This window comes from Denticeps clupeoides, chromosome 8, assembly GCF_900700375.1.
Source record: "Denticeps clupeoides chromosome 8, fDenClu1.1, whole genome shotgun sequence".
NCBI lineage: Eukaryota > Metazoa > Chordata > Actinopteri > Clupeiformes > Denticipitidae > Denticeps > Denticeps clupeoides.
The window spans coordinates 19,773,824-19,792,906 of NC_041714.1; the positions used below are offsets into that span (position 1 = coordinate 19,773,824).

Below are 19,083 nucleotides of genomic sequence, written 5' to 3' on the forward strand. Positions count from 1 at the left end.
ATTTCATTTACATTTACGGCATTTACCGGACACCCTTATCCAGAGCGATTTACAGGGACAGCCCCCCCCTGGAGACACTGAGGATTAAGTGTCTTGCTCAGGGACACAATGGTAGTATGTGGGGTTTGAACCTGGGTCTTCTGGTTCATAGGCTTCTAGCACCCGTAATGAGACAGTGGCTCTCTTTAAGAACCTCAAAACGAGATTCTCTCTCCTTCCATGCTGTGAAACCAGTTTTTCAACATTGCAAAGCATAAAGTAACTCAATCAACTTTTGGCTCGGATTAGCTCACTGGATTTAGGGTTCTGAAAGAGATCCCGGCCTGCCTGACTTTTTACATTTTCTCCAGATGCTTTTCTCACGTCGAGGTAGCGTCATAACCACAAGCATCTTAAAAAAAGGCCAGGATACCGCAGTGTGGCTACATGTGACCTGCGGCACAGGTTCAGGTAATGGTGTGGTAGGAAGGCCAGCAAGATCACCGGAGTCTCACCTCTGTGACGGGCAGCTCCAGCTGCACCATGTCCTCTGCTTTGGAGACAGGGGCTTGGAGGGCCGTGTCCAGCAGCAGGATCCCATTCAGGTCTTTCCGGCAGCCCACAGCATAATCATCCACGAACAGGACCTTGTCTACAGCTGGGAAGTACTGACACCTCACGTGGCCACCACTTTTTGCTGTTTGAAAGAGAAGGACATGTGAAAAGTAAATTAATAAATAAGAACCACCAATTAATGCCTTCAGGAAAATTTTATTTAACATTAATACGAGTTCTCCTATTTTGTCTATGGTCCTGTAGTAGCTAGAAATGGCGATTGGTGTAAAGAGCACTTTGGCCATTCTGCTTCACCGTTCAGAGAGCGGCAGCTCAGACGGTCTAATCTGGATTTTGTCCCCTTATGACATCATGAGGGGAAAGGCTACCTCCAGTTTCTCATGCTTTTTCCACCTAGAGATGTTCCCGCCCCTACAACATTATCCCCACCGACCGTCATGGCTTCCAAACGTAAAAGATAGTTTTTAGTTCATTCACGCGTGACTCTGAAGAACCAGAGGGTTCATTTTATTTGTTCTGGAAAAAACACTGACACCAATTCCTGTCCGTGCCAAACGTTGTGGTTGGTGAACGGTGTTGATGACGCCATGTCCGTGAACTGCTGTAGGCCGCTCTCCTCCTCGTCCTAATTAGCATTTAAGGCTACAGACCCGCGGAAACAGAGCGTCCTGGGAAAATCTCATTGTGGGACGGGATCAAAGCACCTGTAATTCTGCACCAAGGCTGAATTTCAGAAAGAGACTTCAGACACAGTATCGGGGGACACGACATGAAAGCAAAAGAGACGTTCGTGTCAGGGGACCGTTAAGGCCGGTACGGGCAAAGATGTCGTCACGTTTTCCCCCAAGCAAACGTTACCTATCTCTTCCCGTGGAGGCGACGGACAAACGGTCCAAAGAACAGATATCATTTCCCCAGCGGTCTAGATTCCGTCAGACGCGGCCTTATCACTTGAATCAATCATCTGCACAGAACACCTCTACAGGCGGGCAGCTACGTTTGCGTTCTCCGGGGGCCGTTCGTAACGTTACCTCGCCGTGGGCCGCCCTCGGCCAATCGAGTCAGCGGGACCACGCAGGACGTTGCGCGCGTCGCACGAACAAAGGGCGGCACGGAGCAAATAAATCTTTATGAAGCCACGTAACGTTGTAAACATACGGCCGTGTGGCATGAATTAATTCACACGCTCATCCCTGCACTGATATATGAGAATATGAGGAAACAAATGACGATCATCAGACCAAGTATAAATACAAAGTACTGCTCATGTTAGAGGTGCGTGTTGGCAAGGACCTCACGATATACTGTGATACTGTACATATTGCAATATTCTACAGTTCGCCGAAAACGTAAAAACGGAGTTGATATTCGAGATTAATAATTCAGCCAAAACATCAAAACTCAGAAGTGAATTTTGGACGTACGTTGCGTACAAAAAAAACAAAACATCGATATTTGACGTCCGTGTATCGACACAACATCTCGATATATTGTCGTGTCGATACTTCCCCGGGATCGAGGCAGCCGGCAGGCGCCAATTTACTTTCGTTTACAGCGTGACCGCGCTGAAGTCGTAAAAGCGCCGGTCAGCCCCGATCGATCGGATGTAGATTTTCTTTATTCTCTCTTTTTTTTTTTTTTTTTCTTCTCCTCCATTCTTCTCGAGAAAAGCGAGCGACCGAACGTCGTGTTGACAGTCTAGCCGCTGACGACCGGAGCTCTCCAGCGGTTCGCCGAGACCTGCTAGCACCGCTGCTAACGTCAAGCTCGGTCTTCTCGGTCCTGTCGCCCAAAAGGAGTGTCCAGCCTCGGGCACGTCGATACGATCATTTTACTTACGAATAAATTATTTATTTTTTTTTTTTAAATCGACCATTTTTCCGTCAGATCTTAACACCGGCTGCGGACGGTGGTCAACAAGCCAGCCGGCGGCACTCGTCTAACGTTGTTTTGGGTCAGACTCCGGCTTGACAATCAGAGCCGGATCAGCCATGGCCAGCAGGCCCGGCCGGCGGACTCCGGCTTGTTTTTGACAGCTTAAAGGCGATCAGTCTCACCGTGTAAAGCCGAGGCCTGGAGGATGGCCCCCGAGGTGCCGTCGATGACTTTGATGCTCCCCCGGGTCGTGACGGCCAGGATAGCGTTGAGGGCCGGATGGTAGGAGAGGCTCCGCAGGCCCTCCTCGTCGCAGCGCAGGCAGCCGTCCCTCAGCACAACCCAGTCCGGGGAGGCGGACGAGCAGGAGCCCGGCGAGGCCGCGGCCGCCATTTTTAAAAAAAAAAAAAAAAACAACAACTTTATTTTATCCTCCCGCCTGTCGTCTAGTTAGCGCGGCTGTTTGCGTGAAGACAAGGTTATTAAAAAAAAAAAAAAAGATGGGTGGGGAAAACCTGAATCCTAACCACCGCCGTACTGCCACTGCCAGCACTCTCTCCTTCCGCGGCTTCTGCTCCTCCTCCCGTTGCCGCGGCAGGAGCTATTCACCATCGGTTATAGGGGAACGCAGGGCTTCACCCACACGCTTGGGTGGCGGAACGTACGGAACCGGCGTAGGGGCTGAATCGCGGCACGTCTCACGCCGCGCCGCTGGGGGCGCGCATGTGTTTACGCAGCGGCGGAGAGCCGGTCCGGATCTTTTGACTCCGACTCGACTCTTCGCGATTCGTCACAACAGTAAACGCAACCACTGGGCGTCTAGCAGCCAAAAGATGACGTTTCCACATGCTGGTTCAAAACTGAATCTTTGTGATATATATAGCCATTCAATTCTACTTCTTACAGTTTATACAGGTTTATTCACAGACAAATACAGGTTATGTTCATTCACCAAGAAGTCTTGTATTTGTGAGCGACCACTTTTTTCCCTCTAAAATACAGATGGTCAGTGGTTCCTTATTTACATGTACAGTACAGGCCAAAGGTTTGGGCACACCTTCTCATTCAAGTGCTAAACATGTACTTAACATGTACTTGTACTTAAAGTACAAGTGTGTCCAAACTTTTTAAATTGTAAAATTGTTACATTGTTAAATTGTACAGCTGTTCAGTTTAAACATGTACTTAAATGTACTTAACAAAAAAAGGTGAAATATCTGAAAACATGTTTTATATTCTAGTTTCTTTGCTCTGATTACTGCTTTGCACACTCTTGGCATTCTCTCCATGAGCTTCAATGTTTTTCCAGCAGTCTTGAAGGAGTTCCCAGAGGTGTTTAGCACTTGTTGGGGTCCAGCTCACCCCAAACCATCTCGACTGGGTTCAGGTCCGGTGACTGTGGAGTCCAGGTCTCCACTTTTTTTTAAGTACATAACTCCACATGTGTTCATTCATAGTTTTGATGCCTTCAGTGAGAATCTACCAACATAAATGGTCATGAAAATAAATAAAACACATTGAATAAGGAGGTGTGTCCAAACTCTTGGCCTGTACTATATATATAAAGGAAACTATTAGTACAAAATGAATATTTTTATGCAAGTGGTAAATACAAACCTTTCCAGGGCTTTGGTAGAACTGCTCTTTACCTCAGCATTGCTTGAGGTAAACTGTGGTGATGAACATTTTTTTTATATGCCATGTCCTACGCACTTGTTTTTCACACCAGTTTTTTTTTTCTCTCCGGAAAACACAATGAAAATGTTGCAACTCGCAAGTGAATCCAGTTACAGGTTCTACTCTGGCGTTTGTATCTCTAACATATATCTTGCTACCAGTAAAAGATGTATCTATGGATAAGTAGCAATTTTAAGTTACAGATAAGCAACAGAAGAGCGTTGACCAGCATTTTTGTGCTTTAGTATTAAAGGGAAGGTTCATGTGCAAACTAGTGCCTGCCATGACTGCGCTTTTCAAATAGTACAGCTGTCCAGTTTAAATAAATCTTTCTCAACTGAGATCAAATGAAACTATATTCATGTGATATTTCAAAACAGATGTTGTGAAAGAAGAACTAACCAAATCTGGAATTGAGGCAATGGTCTGGTAGCAAAGTTTTTAATTCCCATCTAATTTCACATAACATCTTTTTCCTATACATAATATACACGTTCTAGCATTAATTTTAGGGAATACTAATGACATAATAATCACATGGAAAACACAGCACTATATATATATAAAATTTCCTGGACTTCATTTTACACAAAAAAACATGTTGTCTTCCTGCGGTCTCTTAAAAATGTACATCTGTTCACTGAAACTATTTGAAACCCATACAATGCAATTAAAAGGCACCCAAAATTGTACATTATTTAACTTGTACTGTCTTATTCATTTAACCAGCTTGTTTGAAAACTGAATGAGCCTTCATAAAATTAAATAAAAAGTAAATTTACTCAGCATGATACAAACACTGTAGTAGTTATATTAATTTCATACCAGATGTTGTTCTTTAAAAAAAAAAAATCCAGAGGGGTATACACAAAAAAAAGAAACAGCTTTTTATTGAGCACAAATACTATTATATTCTTTAAATACAATGCTGTTAAGTACATCTTATGGCCCAGAGTCTATGATAATGAACAGGGTGAAAATGAATCCAAATATATCACTTAAAAAAAAAAAAGAAAAAAAAAGTAAGAAGTAAAAGAACCAATATTTCTGGCCCCTTGTAGAATTTCAGGCGTGCTTCTCCATGGTGCTACATTTCAATGTCCAAGCAGTCTGCCAATTCAGACACCGGTATAGAGTGATAAGAAATAAATATACAAGAGGAAGATGGGGTAGATTAGAAGCGGCTTCTTTGTTTTAAATTCATCGCCAACGAGAAGTGAAGCAGCACTGTATGCAGCCCAGAACACTCCAAAAAGCTGGGGGACAAAAAAAAAAAAGTATACTTCATTATGTACATCGCACTATTGATATTTCAGTACTGATTAACAGAAATTGTGCAAAACACAACAAAGCAATATTATGAAGTTCCTATGCTTAAAAACACTTTTCAGCAGTTCATTTCCACTCACCTTTATTAGTGTTGAGACCATATCAAAACCTCTGATAACCAGGAGCAATGGGGCTATGACGATGAGCGGCAGCAGAGAGTATCCGATCACTCCGAGCACCTGCCCATAAGACACCTGACAACAGAAATCGATCACGCCATCTGAGAAAACTGACTGGACATTCGTGCATCACACCAATTTGACTGAAATGTACCTCTCCGCCGAGAACTCTTGCAAGCAGGAAAATGGTCAATGATCCAAATATCCAGATTGTGATGATCCAAGAGACAACCTATGTCGATACAGAAAGCACTGCATTGGCATTTCATTTCAAACACTTTCACTTCATGTAAAAAGCTTCAGAAGAGTCAGGCTGTGTAATGTAGGGTGATATTCAACAGAGCCGACAGAACAGGACCTGCAGCATATCTACAAACAGGAATATGCAGCAGTTAATCATGCAAAAAAAAAAAAAAAAAAAAGTTCTCACCCTGAACTGGCCATAGATGGAGATCATGGAGAACAGCAGTACGACAGCCAGAGGACCCCAGAAATCCGGATTATCCCTCACTACTTGACGATTAAAACCCAAAGAAGGCATTGGCATCAGCACACAGCGGATCTTGTAGTATATGTCCTTAAGGTCGATATCCAGCTCCTCCCTGATGGCAGAAAACGGAAAAAGAGATTATTAATACAAACGTCCAACTTTTTTAAAGTCATGCATAATAAAGCTGACTTTATGGATGCTCACAGGAGTGGCTTGGTGTCTTCTGCATCTTCCTCTTCCACCTCGAGGAGCCAGCCGTAACCCCGTTGCCTTAAAAACGTGGCGGCATATGCATCTCTGCTCTGATCGCTTCCCATGTTAAGCTTAATATCTGGAGCGTCAATTGTGCCACTGAGCTCTGCAAAAGCACAAATATTTACACGTGAATTATTCTATTTATGCATCAAATACCCAGGAGGAAAAAAAAAATAATTAAAGAGAGCTTTGCGCCTTAGAATGACTACGTCCGCGTTGCAAGTCAAAGTGACTTTTCTTCAGCAGCTTCAAGTTCAGTAATCTCCAAATAGTACGTTACACAACGTGAAAACGACAACATTACGAACTCTTACGATTCACTTGGCTTGTTATCTCTAGTGTCGAACTGGAGGCCCAGGAGCTTGAGGGTACAAAAGCCACTCATATTTTCTGAAAGGCAGGGACGCAAAAATCATAATCATCATAAAATCCACGCCTCGCACCCCTCCAGTACGCTTGAAGGCAACCAAAGAAAGCTGGTTTGCTCTCCCGCAGAAGGCGTAGCGACTTGACCAAAGCCGCCGGGGTGTCTTTAACTTTAGATATATCGATAAATACACATTCTTTCTCGGACCGCGTTTCGGTGACGAGATTAGCTTGCTAACTTGCTAGCCTGCTGACGTGAGCAAGGCGAGAGAGAACTCGCCTCGCTGGATCTGATTTTTTATTTTTAAAGACGAAGAAACACGTAACAGACGCACACGAGTGAGCGGGTCAAGTCGTTTCCAGCACCTTCGGCGTCCGTGGAGGAGACGAAAGTAAAGTCCCCGTTGGTGGGGGAGAGCTGCATCGTTGACGTCGCGCCAGCCGCACCGCTTCCTCACGTTTAACGGGCTTCGGCGTTGCCTCGGCGGCGTTTGCTCTGTCGCGGCGGCGCTGGCGCGTCGTTTTCACTCCATCTTCGCGCTGCTGGCGACCTGGCACCCACCTCGGCGCCCGTCTACCTCAAAACAGACCGAGAGGAAGCAGGAAGTACGCGGAAGGGGAGACACGTCAGGCGCCCACACGGCTGCGGAGACATGCGCCGCCTGGCGAGCGCTGGCGCTGACCCGCGCACACTGTGGCAAGCCGCTTACCAGCGACGCGAACGCAATAACCGCGACGTGAGAGTCGCGTTTACTGGGCCGGATGGCTTGCCACAGGCCGCCTCATTACCAACGCGCTGATACGACACATACCCTAACCGACTCGTAACATCAGAGCACACTCCTCACGAATAGATGCCGTAATGCGGCAACAGGCAACGCGTCTCACGATTGGAACGTTTGTGTTGTTGTGAACATTTGTATTTTTAACCAGGCGCCACAGCGGACAGCCGCGTCGCGGGTCCTCGGCTCACGTGGGGAAGCCGAGAACTGCTGGGAAGCCAACGTGAGTTTTCTATACGGTGACGGGTCAATGGTTCTTAGGAGTAAAAGTGCGAAGTCTGGGAAAACTGTAATGTGCCGCGGGCTTGAAATAGATATTTTATCCGTAGCCGCGTTGTTGCCGTGGTTGTTATACGTCGCTTGAGTCATTAGCTCCTGGGGTATGGCTCATTAGCTTAGCTCCACGGCTAGCCGTCTTGTGTATACATATAAAAACGGCGAGTCTGTTTTATTAGGTTTCTCTCTCATGTATAATAGAGGCCAAAAGTCTGGACACACCTTCTCATTCAATATGTTTTCTTTATTTTCATGACCATTTACATTGGTAGATTCTTACTGAAGGCATCAAAACTATGAATGAACACATGTGGAGTTATGTACTTAACAAAAAGTGGAGACCTGACCTCCACAGTCACTGGACCTGAACCCAGTCGAGATGGTTTGGGGTGAGCTGGACCTCAGACTGAAGGCAAAGGGGCCAACAAGTGCTAAACACCTCTGGGAGCTCCTTCAAGACTGTTGGAAAAGCATTTCAGCTGACGACCTGTTGAAGCTCATCGAGAGAATGCCAAGAGTGTGCAAAGCAGTAATCAGAGCAAAGAAACTAGAATATAAAACATGTTTTCACTTATTTCACCTTTTTTTGTTAAGTACATAACTATGAATGAACACGTGGAGTTTTGATGCCTTCAGTGAAAATCTACCAATGTAAATGGTCATGAAAACGAAGAAGACACGTTGAATGAGAAGGTGTGTCCAAACTTTTGACCTGTACTGTACATGTATACAGATGTAAAAATTAAAATACAGTTCGACAACTTTTTCCTCAAGATCCACGAAACGTGATCGGACCAGTTTGTCTTGTGGCATGAACATAATTTCCTGGAGAGATGAAGAATAAAGGTGGCAGTGTTGGTGTCGACTTCAGACTCAAGCAAAGAGTTGAACAGGTAATGTGGACTGTATCTACTGGCAAGATTTGCTGCTTGTTTTCTGTTCAAATTCAGTTGTCACATTATTCTGTAATACTGGTTCTTTAAGTATTTGAGCTCTGACACCAGACAGTACATAGACATTCCATCAATGGCTGCAGATCTTCAGAAAACCTTCAGGTGAGTGTGGCTTTACTATCCTGTGTATAATGATTTGATCATGTGACTAATTCTGATGACATTTTTTCTTTTTAAATAAAGAGTGGATTATGGCAGGAGGAACAGAACAGCTTTTAGGATTCAGGTGGAAAAAGGTCATTACATTATTAAACTCTATTGTTTAATGTAATATTATTTTAAATTTTAGTTATTTTTATTGTTTGACATTAAAACATGCACTAATGTGATTGTGATAAGAATATATATTTTTTCTTGCTCTTACGTTGCAGTCTACAATGTGATCAACAAAGAATCTGTTGGTGTCTCAGCTTTGGAAGACAAACATTTGGCAAAAAGGGCACGGCGTAATCAAGAGGAAGACTGGTGAGAACTACAAATAGTTCTCTAATTTTGTTCATTTGTTGGCTCGTCTCTCGTGTTTTTCTGCTCACTGGTCAGTGAATGATTTCAGAATGCAGAAGAAGACAAATGCTTCCAAAAGATAGCAGTGCCTATACACTGCTCACAATAAGTTAGGGATATTGTGAGCGTCTTAGTGGATGCCATACATACAGTGTTTGTTTTACTTCAGACATTTTTGCGATTGGGAGGCAATTGAGATGATGGACACACCTCATTTTGTGTTTTCCATGTAATGGTCTCATTGTGAACAGGTGCGCCTTATATTGGGGCCAACACCAAAAAACACTTTCTCAATGTGCCATGAATTTCAACATTCTGTGGGTATAAAAACCTGGTATTGTCAGTAAGTCATTCCAATTTCAAACAGCCATGAACACATGACGTCACTTAACAGACGAGCACCGTCACATGGCCATGGCGCGCCTTCAGGTCTGTGGCAGACAGTCAGATGTTGCTCGTGAACTTGGTGCATCTCAAAGTGTCCATCAGCAGACTTGCATCAAGACGCAGATATAGTGGCAGAGCCAGGAGTGGAGCCCCACGAGTGACCGACATGTGACCGAGATGACCAGAACCTAAGGACCTTTGCACTCAGACATCGTTATGCAACTGCTACACAGCCGCAGGCCTGTTTACCAGATGCAAGGGTACTAGGGCTTCCAGACAAACCATTCGCAAACGTCTCCACCGCTTTAGCTTGAATGCCAGATGACCGTTGCATGTGACTCCACTGACACCAGGACAGGGCCGTGAACATTTGCAGTGGGCATGTTGACCATGTGACCTGTACAATACAGCAGTGGTCTACCATCCTGTTCACTGATGAGTGTCGCAGGGTTTGCTTTGGTGGAGGAGGTGCAACAGTCTGGGCAGGCATCACCCGTCAGCACAAAACAGATTTGGTTATAGTACATGGCTCAGTCACTGCACGTTCTTACCTCAGAGACATCGTAGAACCCATCATAGCCGCCCCCCCCCCCCCAACTTTCTGTTCATGGATTATATAATAGTCCACCACATTGTCACAGCTCGACTTCAGGTTTTTGGAGTTCCTCATATGGTACTTTCTTCATTCAACAGTGACACTAGTGACACAGAAGGCACTACAGACAGCGAAGAGGACATTCTTGAACACCAGGTAGGTCAATCTTCTTGTCATATTTGCTCTCAATGAGTCAATTACCAAGTCTTAAATTAATTTGGGCCATAGAAATATCTGTAACTCATTTTAATCCAAAATTTGTATAACTCCAATAGTAATGAGAGTACAGTGATAGTTACTTTTATAATTGCGTTTTGCTTTCTCACGTATGAAATTGTATTTAAATTAACAGCACACAAATCACATGAACAGCTCCTTGATGTCTCTATATCGGAAAGGGATCCCAGAAAATGGAACTCCCACCAAGGGTCAGTTCTCCAGCCCCAAACCAAGTTCAGTCAAAGACCAGTTGGATGTTTCTGGTACCAGCACACCCCATGGCTCAGGCACTGTGGTGGGAGAGGGGGGCTGGTTTATTGACAAAGGGCGGAGCACAGAACCAGAGAACATCCTGATCGACTTGTGTGAGGAGGAAACTAGCGGCCATGCTGTCAGTGTAAATACCCATTTATTTAATCATGCACACGAATTCAATTGTACCTCAAAGTTGCATCAAAATCTACTATATGTTTTTTTGTGTGGGTGGATGTAGAAGCGCTCCGATGTTTCAATGCTAGAGTCTGAGAAGAAGCGGACGAAGGGAAAATTTAAAAAAGGAAAGAGGAGAGCACAGGCAGACTCACAAATTAATGACGCTGACATAGAGGCCAGAATAATGGAGAAAAAAGGTAATAGTCCTTAATGATTTTCTTTAATCCAGTTCTCTATTATGGAGTTTTTGGGAAAATTATGCATTTTTCTGTTAATTTTTTTTCTTCTTCCAGCAAAGACAAAGGGCCCTGATCTGCAATACTCCACAGTCAAGTTTGATGATGTTGGTGGTAATGAAGCAACTTTGACGGTATGAGTCGCAACTTTTTTGTTTGTTAATGTTTTTAAAAAAATTCAGTGCATCCTTTTTATGTGATCTTCTTTTGTTCAGGATGTGTGTAAGCTGCTTATTCATATGCGCCACCCGGAGGTATATCAGCAGCTGGGTGTTGTTCCCCCAAGGGGCTTCCTGCTCCATGGACCCCCGGGCTGTGGAAAGACTCTGCTGGCCCAGGCTATAGCTGGGGTGAGAGCCTGTTTTTAAGCTCAGGCTAGACACATTTGTCACGAGTCTCATTTGTTCCCATCTGCAATATAATGGCCACTGATTCATCCAGGAGATGGAGCTGCCCATGCTGAAGGTCTCAGCTCCGGAACTGGTGTCCGGGGTCTCTGGAGAGTCTGAGCAGAAGCTGAGGGAGTTGTTTGAAGTGGCAGTGGTAAGTAGTTTTAGTGCAGTCTTTGCGTCTTGTCTTTCTTTTTATTTTTTTTACGCAGTTCTATTTATGTCAATATAGTACAAGCACCTAGTAGAACAGAACAGTAGAACAAAAATAACGTTTTCTTTGTCAAATTCCTTTCACAATTAAAACAAGATTATCTTATTATATTTTTGTTACCTTATACTCTACATTTCTTACATTTACGTTTGAGTCATTTGGCAGACGCCTAATCTGATGAATGTCACATTTGCATATTGTGGAAGCTACGTCATCTGTGGAATCGAATGGAAGATACAGGAAACAGAAACTGTGATATAATAGGGTGATTAAATGAGAGGACAATGAAACGTCAATGAAAACAATTTGTCCAGTTTTTAGTTAAAGTGAAGTGATTGTCACATATGATACAATGCACACAGTGAAATTTGTCATCTGCATTTATCCCATCACCTTGAGTGAGCAGTGGGCAGCCATGACAGACGCCCGGGGAGCAGTGTGTGGGCACGGTGCTTTGCTCAGTGGCACCTGGGCGGATCGGGAATTGAACCGGCAACCTTCTGATTACAGGGCCGCTTCCTGAACCGCTAGGCCACCACTGCCCCTCTTTTTGTAAACAATGTTTAGTTGTTTAAAAATAAATAAATAAATAACTTGTCGGCGCAGTGGTGGCCTAGCGCTTTATGGAAGTGGCCCTGTAATGGTTAAGTACAGAGGACTCATGTCGTTGTCACCTTGTGCTGTGCTGCAGTGTTGACAATCACTTCACTTTCTTGAACAATATCACATATGTTATCCTCACGTGACCTGCATTTACGTCTCGTCTTCATCATAAATTTAGTCGAGACTGCACTCTGGTTATTATGCTTTTGCTAGATCTTTTTCGAACCTGTCCGTTTGGCTTTTACAGAGCAGTGCACCTTGCATTGTGTTCATTGATGAAATTGATGCCATCACCCCAAAGAGAGAGGTGGCATCCAAAGATATGGAGAGAAGAATTGTCGCCCAGCTACTTACCTGCATGGATGGTAAGGTCCTCCTAAATGAATTGCAGACAGGGCTGCAAGGGTTTCTGTAGTAGAATATCACTGTGCTAAACCTAGCTTTCATACCTTACCATACAACTATACACATTTCTTTTTTTACATTGTATTGTATTGTAGTTCTTGCTTCTGTCCTTTTCCAGATCTGAACTCTGCTGCCAGCACTGCCCAGGTTCTTGTGATTGGTGCCACTAACCGGCCAGACTCGCTGGACCCCGCTCTGCGCCGGGCGGGCCGCTTTGATCGAGAGATCTGTCTGGGAATCCCAGACGAGGGTGCTCGTCTCAGGTGGGCCGTTCGTTGACAGATGCAGTTTATTTGCTTTACTATGAATCTGATCAGGTCTCATATCTGCTGCATTATTATGCAAATGTTACTGGAGAACAGGATGTGGAGCTTGAGAACTTCATTCAAATGCTATTCAAATACTGGCAATATTTGTTTGCTGTTGAACCTTCATTGAGCTTGATTTGCCTTTATCCAACAGACCATAATCTCCTGCAGCCTGTGCCTGATGTTGCTCTTTATTATTCCTCACAGGATTCTGAAGACCCTGTGCCGAAAACTCAGACTTCCAGAGGAGTTTGACTATGGGCTGCTGGCTCGGCTCACCCCAGGTTACGTGGGTGCTGACCTCATGGCTCTGTGTCGTGAAGCTGCCATGACCGCTGTTAACCGCGTCCTGTTGCAGCTGCAGGAGATGGGTGTGGCCAGTGTGGCCGACCTGCCAGTTTCACAAGAATCTTTTTTACTGCTGCGAGATTCTGCGGTCGAACCAGCTGCCTCCATGGAACCAGGAATGCCAGCAACTGAAATTAGGGTCGAGGGTCAGAATATGGCGGCTTCCTCCCAACCAGTGGTGTGTGATGGTGTCCAATCAGCAGGCACTGGCCTACATGAACAGGTTACCAACAATTTAGTCACTGGACTCTTATACATCTGATGCAATGCTATAAATGTAAAAGTCTTTGTTGTAAATGGGAACGGTGCTGTGCTGTATATGACCTTTAGGGGGAGCTGGGGAGGCTGCTGTCACTGCTGAAGAACAATAAGGCCCTGGCGGAGGAGCAGCTGGCAGGCCTCTGCATCCTCATGTCCGACTTCCATGCGTCTCTGTCCAGCGTCCAGCCCTCTGCCAAGCGGGAGGGCTTTGCCACAGTGCCTGACGTCACTTGGGACGATGTGGGCGCTCTTCAAGACATCCGGGAGGAGCTGACCATGGCCATCCTGGTGTGTCTGGTCCCCCAAGTCATGCATATTAACCTCATTCTCTCTCAAATTGACCTTGTATAAACTGAATCACTTCATGTGAGGTCAGTAGGAGCTTTGTCTTCAAGCCATGACACCGACACAGATAAGATAATCAGTGTCAACAGTGTAAAAAGAAGCAGAAGACTGAGACAGCTGGGCAAATTTGAAACTTTTATTGTACAGTAGATATGGATAAGTTATCTCTAGATAAGGGCATTGCTATTTGGGACACATATTAACCTGGAGCAGATTTGCCTACCATAACAGTAGCAACATGTGGTTGATGTCTTACATTTTTTTCTAGAGCTTAGTTAATGGTAAAATATAGCAAAAATATTATTTATAATGGTGAATTTATACTTATTTAAGTGTAAGTGTTTGGAATTATCTTGATTTGAACTGGGAAATGTCAGAATTACTAGCAGGCGAATGTGTTCTTAGCCCTCGTTACTTAGGACTGTCCAATCAATGCCTGCATTGTTTGCGCAGAAGTGAAGTGAGGTCAGTAATTTAACGTGTGTGTGTGTGTGTGTTTATATTCAGGCTCCTGTGCGCAGTCCAGAGCAGTTCAAGGCACTGGGTCTCAGTGCCCCGGCTGGGGTGTTGCTTGCTGGTCCCCCTGGGTGTGGGAAGACCTTGCTGGCTAAGGTAAACATTTCTTTCAGCTTGTTGCATTCATTATTAAAAATTTTATTAAACATTTTTTAAAAGTATTTTAATTGGATGAAACGGTTTAGAATCTATTGCATTAAGAACAACTGGATTCTGCTTTGTTTGCTTCTAATGCTAAAAATATACTTGCTGTGAGCTTTTCTTTACTTATGCATATCCATACACAGTTGCATTGAAAGTGAAAGTGACATGATTGTCATTGTAAGGCACAGCACACGGTGACACAACAAAATGTGTCCTCTGCTTTTAACCATCACCCTTAGTGAGCAGTGGGCAGCCATGACAGGCGCCCGGGAGCAGTGTGTGGGGATGGAGACTTGAGGGCGCAAAAAAGAAATAAATGAAACTTAAATTAACCTGCATCTTAACACTCACAACACTGGCCCTAGAAAATTATGCAGGTATTGCACTGGTGCCCTAGTGGTTAAGGAAGCAGCCCCATAATCAGAAGGTTGCCGGTTCAAATCCTGATCTGCCAAGGTGCCACTGAGGTGCCACTGAGCAAAGCACCGTCCCCACACACTGCTCCCCGGGCACCTGTATCACACGTGACAATCACTACACTTTATCTTTATCCGTATGCGTTCCGTTAATTACGTTCCGAGGCACAGAATGCAGGATACGGACCACTGCAGTATGTACATACATACGTAGTTAACAGCAAGTTTATTTATGCTTGAATATTGTACAATTTGTGCACAATTTGTTCCGATCGGTTGAATGCACCCCCTATATTATTTCTGGCTGTAATCTGTAATCTTGTCATCAAGAACTGATTCACACACTGGGATTGTTGAGCATCAGCGTATGCATTTTTCACCTCCCAGGCTGTTGCCAACGAGTCTGGCTTGAACTTCATCTCTGTCAAAGGCCCAGAGTTGCTCAACATGGTGAGTCTTCCCTCTGTCCGTCACAGAAACCTTCCCCCTTTTACTCTATTATCACATGGCTGGATGTGATGGGAAAAATGCGACACAGTGACACCCATCAGGCCTTGTAACTGAACCCTATTCACTATTTAACGTTTGGAGATCGGTTACTGAGCTTGTTGTGATGCTTATAGAAACATGAAGCCTATTGTGCCATGTCCTGATACGGGGGCTGATAGTCTTGCTCTTTGTGTATGTAGCATGCAGCTGCTAATCCTTGCTCTGTGTGTGTGTGTGTGTGTGTGTGTGTGTCAGTACGTGGGCGAGAGTGAGCGGGCCGTGCGCCAGGTGTTTCAGAGAGGCCGTAACTCCGCCCCCTGTGTGATCTTCTTCGATGAGATTGATGCGCTGTGCCCCCGTCGCTCGGGACATGAGGTGGTGTAGCCTAGAGTCGCACATTAATGTAGTTCATTTGATGAATGAGTTATTGATGTAAAGCAATTTAATTTTTGACTACACAAATGAAATGAAATGAAAGTGGTGCTGATGACTGATTCTCTTCTAGTCTGGTGCAAGTATACGCGTGGTCAACCAGCTGCTCACAGAGATGGACGGGCTCGAGGCTCGCCGCCAGGTCTTCATCATGGCTGCCACTAACAGACCAGGCAAATACAACCAATCTTCATGAGGAGGTTTATAATGTTATATTAACCATATAAAAATTGAAAACTCTCCGTCTATGTAGATATAATTGACCCAGCGGTGCTGAGACCAGGCCGGCTGGACAAGACCCTGTATGTGGGCCTTCCGCCCCCTAAAGACAGATATGCCATCCTGGTCACCCTCACCAAGGTAAAGAACCACCTGCACATGAAAGCGCAGGCACAGAGAACTAGAGTTAGAGAGCTAATGCATTACACTCGTCTAATATTAACTTGTAACAACACATTCCTGGCTTATGTGTTAATATTTTCTTCTCCCAGGGCGGCACTATACCTCGCCTGGCAACAGATGTGAGCCTAGAAGCGATAGCACAAGACGAGCGCTGTGACTGTTTCACGTGAGTGTGTGTGACTTTTCCGTTCTTCATCATTAGGAACAGGGCAGGGCTGGTTATGTTGAGTGTCTGAATATCCGTTGCCTTGCAGGGGTGCTGACCTCTCCGCTCTGGTGAGAGAGTCCTCTGTCAACGCCCTGAGAGAGAACGTCCGGTTTGGCTCGGCCGCCAGTGCCTCGGGTCGGGAGATTTAATCATAAAAATCATTTGAATGTAAAACAGTCAGCAGTATTATGCTAATGTCCATGTTTGCGACTTTACAGATCCCAGTTTTGCCTCTGGCCATGTTAAAGACATCTGGGTCAGCAAACAAAACTTTGACGATGCTTTCAAGAAAGTCCGGCCGTCTGTCTCTAAGAAGGTGAGAAACCATTTCAAAATGTTTTAAAGGTCCATTATCACAAAAATGTCCCTTTGTGAGATGATTTAACATTAATACGAGTCCCCTGGCCTGTCTATGGTCCTGTCATGAATAGAAATGACTGTAGGTGGTTTAAAGAGAGGTTTGGACATTCTGCTTCGCCATTCGGAGATCAGGAATTTTGACCTTCCATTTCTCATGCCCCTCCCCTATTTCCGTCACACGTGAACCAGTGGGTTAATAAAATTTTTTCTGGAAAAACGCAAACACGACTTCCTGTCCTGCGGCAAACATTGTGGTTGGTGAATGGTGTTGATGACGTCGAATGCCTGCTTAACTTCTGTTGGCCGCTCTTCTACTCGTCCCGCCCCTCTCCTCCTCATTAACATTTAAAGCTACAGTGCGTCCTGGGAAATCTCATTGTGGGACTGGAACAAACTCAATACAACTCCTATATATAAGCAAAAGAAAGGGGACCTTTAATAAAAGAGTGCCTTGACGTGACCCACAGTATCTAACAAAAATGACGTTTTTGTAGATATTGTCCTTGGAACAAGACTGAAGATATCACTCTTTGATATAATGTAAAGTAGTGTGTGTACAACTCGCTGTGCCCTCAGAATAACTAAAGACACAGACATTAATTTCCAAATCTGCTGGCAACAAAAGTGTGTCAGCAAGGCACCGTGAGCCACTAGAACACTTCCTTCCCGCAGGTTAAAAAAAAATATTTTTTTCCCCACGAGCCACATTGTCCTATATTCTTTTGTCTGATTTTAGCCTGAAGCTGAAATGGGAATGGTGTTTGTGACACAAACCACCCACTCACGCCTGGGGGAAGGTTTTTGTTGTTGTGAGCTGGAGGGGGAGTGGAGAATATAAAAAAAAGACAAGACAATGAGCCAGAGGACAAAGCTATTAATGGATCCTTTTCACCCATAATTTAAAGGAAGTGTGTGCAAGTTGAGTAATGCTGTTAATCTGAAAACTGAGTGAAAAGTGAACACCTGTTGGTGTTGTTTTTTTTTTCATGCATACCATGCCTTCTGCACACTTCCTGTTTCACCGAACATCCTTGTTCCTTAGATAAATGTTCCGATGATAACAGATCTTGACTAGACACGCCCACTGTACAGTAGGCCACTTCTGCGCCACGCCCAAACACACAGATTTATATTTGTCAGCTTTGGTGCATGTTGGATCCCAGGTGAACCAGTCCTACCTGTCCTTCGTTCTCTCAGATCACGTCGCAGGGTGCTGGCCAGCTTGTGATTTCCCACGCCCCCGCAGGTCCTGTGGGTGGGGGGGTGTCTCACGGGTGGGGAAGGCTCATGTCGCGCACCGCTGCATGTTTGATGTCTTTGTCGCTCGCGCTGGGATTAGGGCTTGTTCAGGTGTGTGTGTGTGTGTGTGTGTGTGTGTGTAAGACCTTGATGTTTGCACACCAGGCTGCATTTCTCCAGGATCTCCAGATGTACTGCGGACGGCGTAACGCGGTCACATGATGTCCAGGTTTGAGCTGCAGCTTAGCAGCTGACTCGTGGTCAATGTTTCATTACGTGGTTTAAGGTGAACTGAGTGTTCCTTTTTCTGACCTTTTTTTCAGGACCAGCTCATGTATGAAAAGCTGAAGGAATCCTTGAGCAGATGAGACCTCAACGGACATCAACCGGGATCACAAATGAAGAAAAGGAATTTTGAACTTACTGTTGGTAGATGTAGATGAAGTTATTTCTCTACATCCAGAATATCTGACACACCTGTGACCTGTGTTGCATCAAACATGTTCATTTAATTGCATATTTACTTAAAGAACAGAGAAATGCTTTATTTGATTTAAAATAATGTTTTGGTCACTTGTAATATGTTTATATAATTTTTTTATTAAACATTTTCCAACATCTCTGAGTACTCTGCCTTTTGTTCATGATGCCATGCAGGCGCTGGTAGAACATTTTCAGCAACATTTGTCATTTGTTCGGGTGGTAATAGTCTAGCGCCTATGGAGACCAAGACCCAGGAGACCAAGACCCAGGTTCAAACCCCACTTATTACCAAAGTCAAAAAGTGAAGTGATTGTCACATGTGATACACAGCAGCACAGCACACGGTGCACACAGTGAAATTTGTCCTCTGCATTTAACCCATCACCCTGAGTGAGCAGTGGGCAGCCATGACAGGCGCCCGGGGAGCAGTGTGTGGGGACGGTGCTTTGCTCAGTGGCACCTCAGTGGCAC

At 44.7% G+C, this 19,083-nt stretch overlaps 3 protein-coding genes across 10 annotated transcripts in view; 1 reads left to right on the plus strand and 2 right to left on the minus strand.

The window, feature by feature from the left end:
• Positions 1-3,003, minus strand: part of birc6 (baculoviral IAP repeat containing 6) — an 88,042-nt gene extending 85,039 nt beyond the window's left edge. For all 6 annotated transcript variants that reach the window (XM_028988228.1, XM_028988226.1, XM_028988224.1 and 3 more), the window contains exons 1-2: positions 2,613-3,003; positions 495-676 (exon numbers count right to left, since the gene is read on the minus strand). In XM_028988228.1, the coding sequence (XP_028844061.1) occupies positions 495-676; positions 2,613-2,823 (393 nt within the window). In that variant the 5' untranslated portion in view covers positions 2,824-3,003. The remainder of the gene's footprint in view (positions 1-494; positions 677-2,612) is intronic.
• Positions 3,004-4,532: 1,529 nt separating this feature from the next.
• Positions 4,533-7,335, minus strand: yipf4 (Yip1 domain family, member 4). Its single transcript, XM_028989743.1, has 6 exons — positions 7,033-7,335; positions 6,250-6,403; positions 5,986-6,157; positions 5,710-5,787; positions 5,517-5,630; positions 4,533-5,363 (listed from the first exon to the last, which is right to left on the minus strand). The coding sequence occupies exons 1-6, from the start codon at positions 7,088-7,090 to the stop codon at positions 5,226-5,228; spliced, it is 714 nt and encodes a 237-aa protein (XP_028845576.1). The 5' UTR covers positions 7,091-7,335; the 3' UTR covers positions 4,533-5,225.
• nvl (nuclear VCP like) lies at positions 6,772-18,736 on the plus strand. 3 transcript variants are annotated; one of them, XM_028989740.1, is made up of 24 exons: positions 6,772-7,671; positions 8,499-8,617; positions 8,709-8,779; positions 8,861-8,913; positions 9,049-9,142; positions 10,262-10,319; positions 10,516-10,779; positions 10,876-11,011; positions 11,108-11,184; positions 11,266-11,400; positions 11,492-11,593; positions 12,504-12,621; positions 12,780-12,924; positions 13,177-13,540; positions 13,648-13,866; positions 14,431-14,535; positions 15,387-15,449; positions 15,744-15,863; positions 15,994-16,093; positions 16,174-16,280; positions 16,412-16,488; positions 16,577-16,665; positions 16,749-16,846; positions 18,453-18,736. In XM_028989740.1, exons 2-24 carry the CDS (start codon positions 8,558-8,560, stop codon positions 18,495-18,497), a joined length of 2,700 nt encoding a protein of 899 aa, XP_028845573.1. In that variant the 5' UTR covers positions 6,772-7,671; positions 8,499-8,557; the 3' UTR covers positions 18,498-18,736. The 3 variants fall into 3 exon arrangements, with proteins under 3 accessions (XP_028845573.1, XP_028845574.1, XP_028845575.1); XM_028989741.1 differs by having other exon boundaries at positions 6,773-7,671; positions 10,516-10,773; positions 18,453-18,735; XM_028989742.1 differs by lacking the exon at positions 18,453-18,736 and adding an exon at positions 16,911-18,430 and having other exon boundaries at positions 6,773-7,671; positions 16,749-16,876.
• The last annotated feature ends 347 nt before the right edge of the window (positions 18,737-19,083 follow it).

Excerpts from the sequence above, each read along its gene's own strand:
- yipf4 (XM_028989743.1), bottom strand. The coding sequence starts at position 7,090 with ATGCAGCTCTCCCCCACCAACGGGGACTTTACTTTCGTCTCCTCCACG. Across the intron at positions 6,158-6,249 it reads GAAGACACCAAGCCACTCCT|GGAGGAGCTGGATATCGACC; the intron begins GTGAGCATCCAT and ends TTCTGCCATCAG. Across the intron at positions 5,788-5,985 it reads CCATCTATGGCCAGTTCAGG|GTTGTCTCTTGGATCATCAC; the intron begins GTGAGAACTTTT and ends GTATCGACATAG.
- nvl (XM_028989740.1), top strand. The coding sequence starts at position 8,558 with ATGAAGAATAAAGGTGGCAGTGTTGGTGTCGACTTCAGACTCAAGCAA. Across the intron at positions 16,094-16,173 it reads GGCTGCCACTAACAGACCAG|ATATAATTGACCCAGCGGTG; the intron begins GCAAATACAACC and ends CCGTCTATGTAG. Across the intron at positions 16,281-16,411 it reads TCCTGGTCACCCTCACCAAG|GGCGGCACTATACCTCGCCT; the intron begins GTAAAGAACCAC and ends TTCTTCTCCCAG.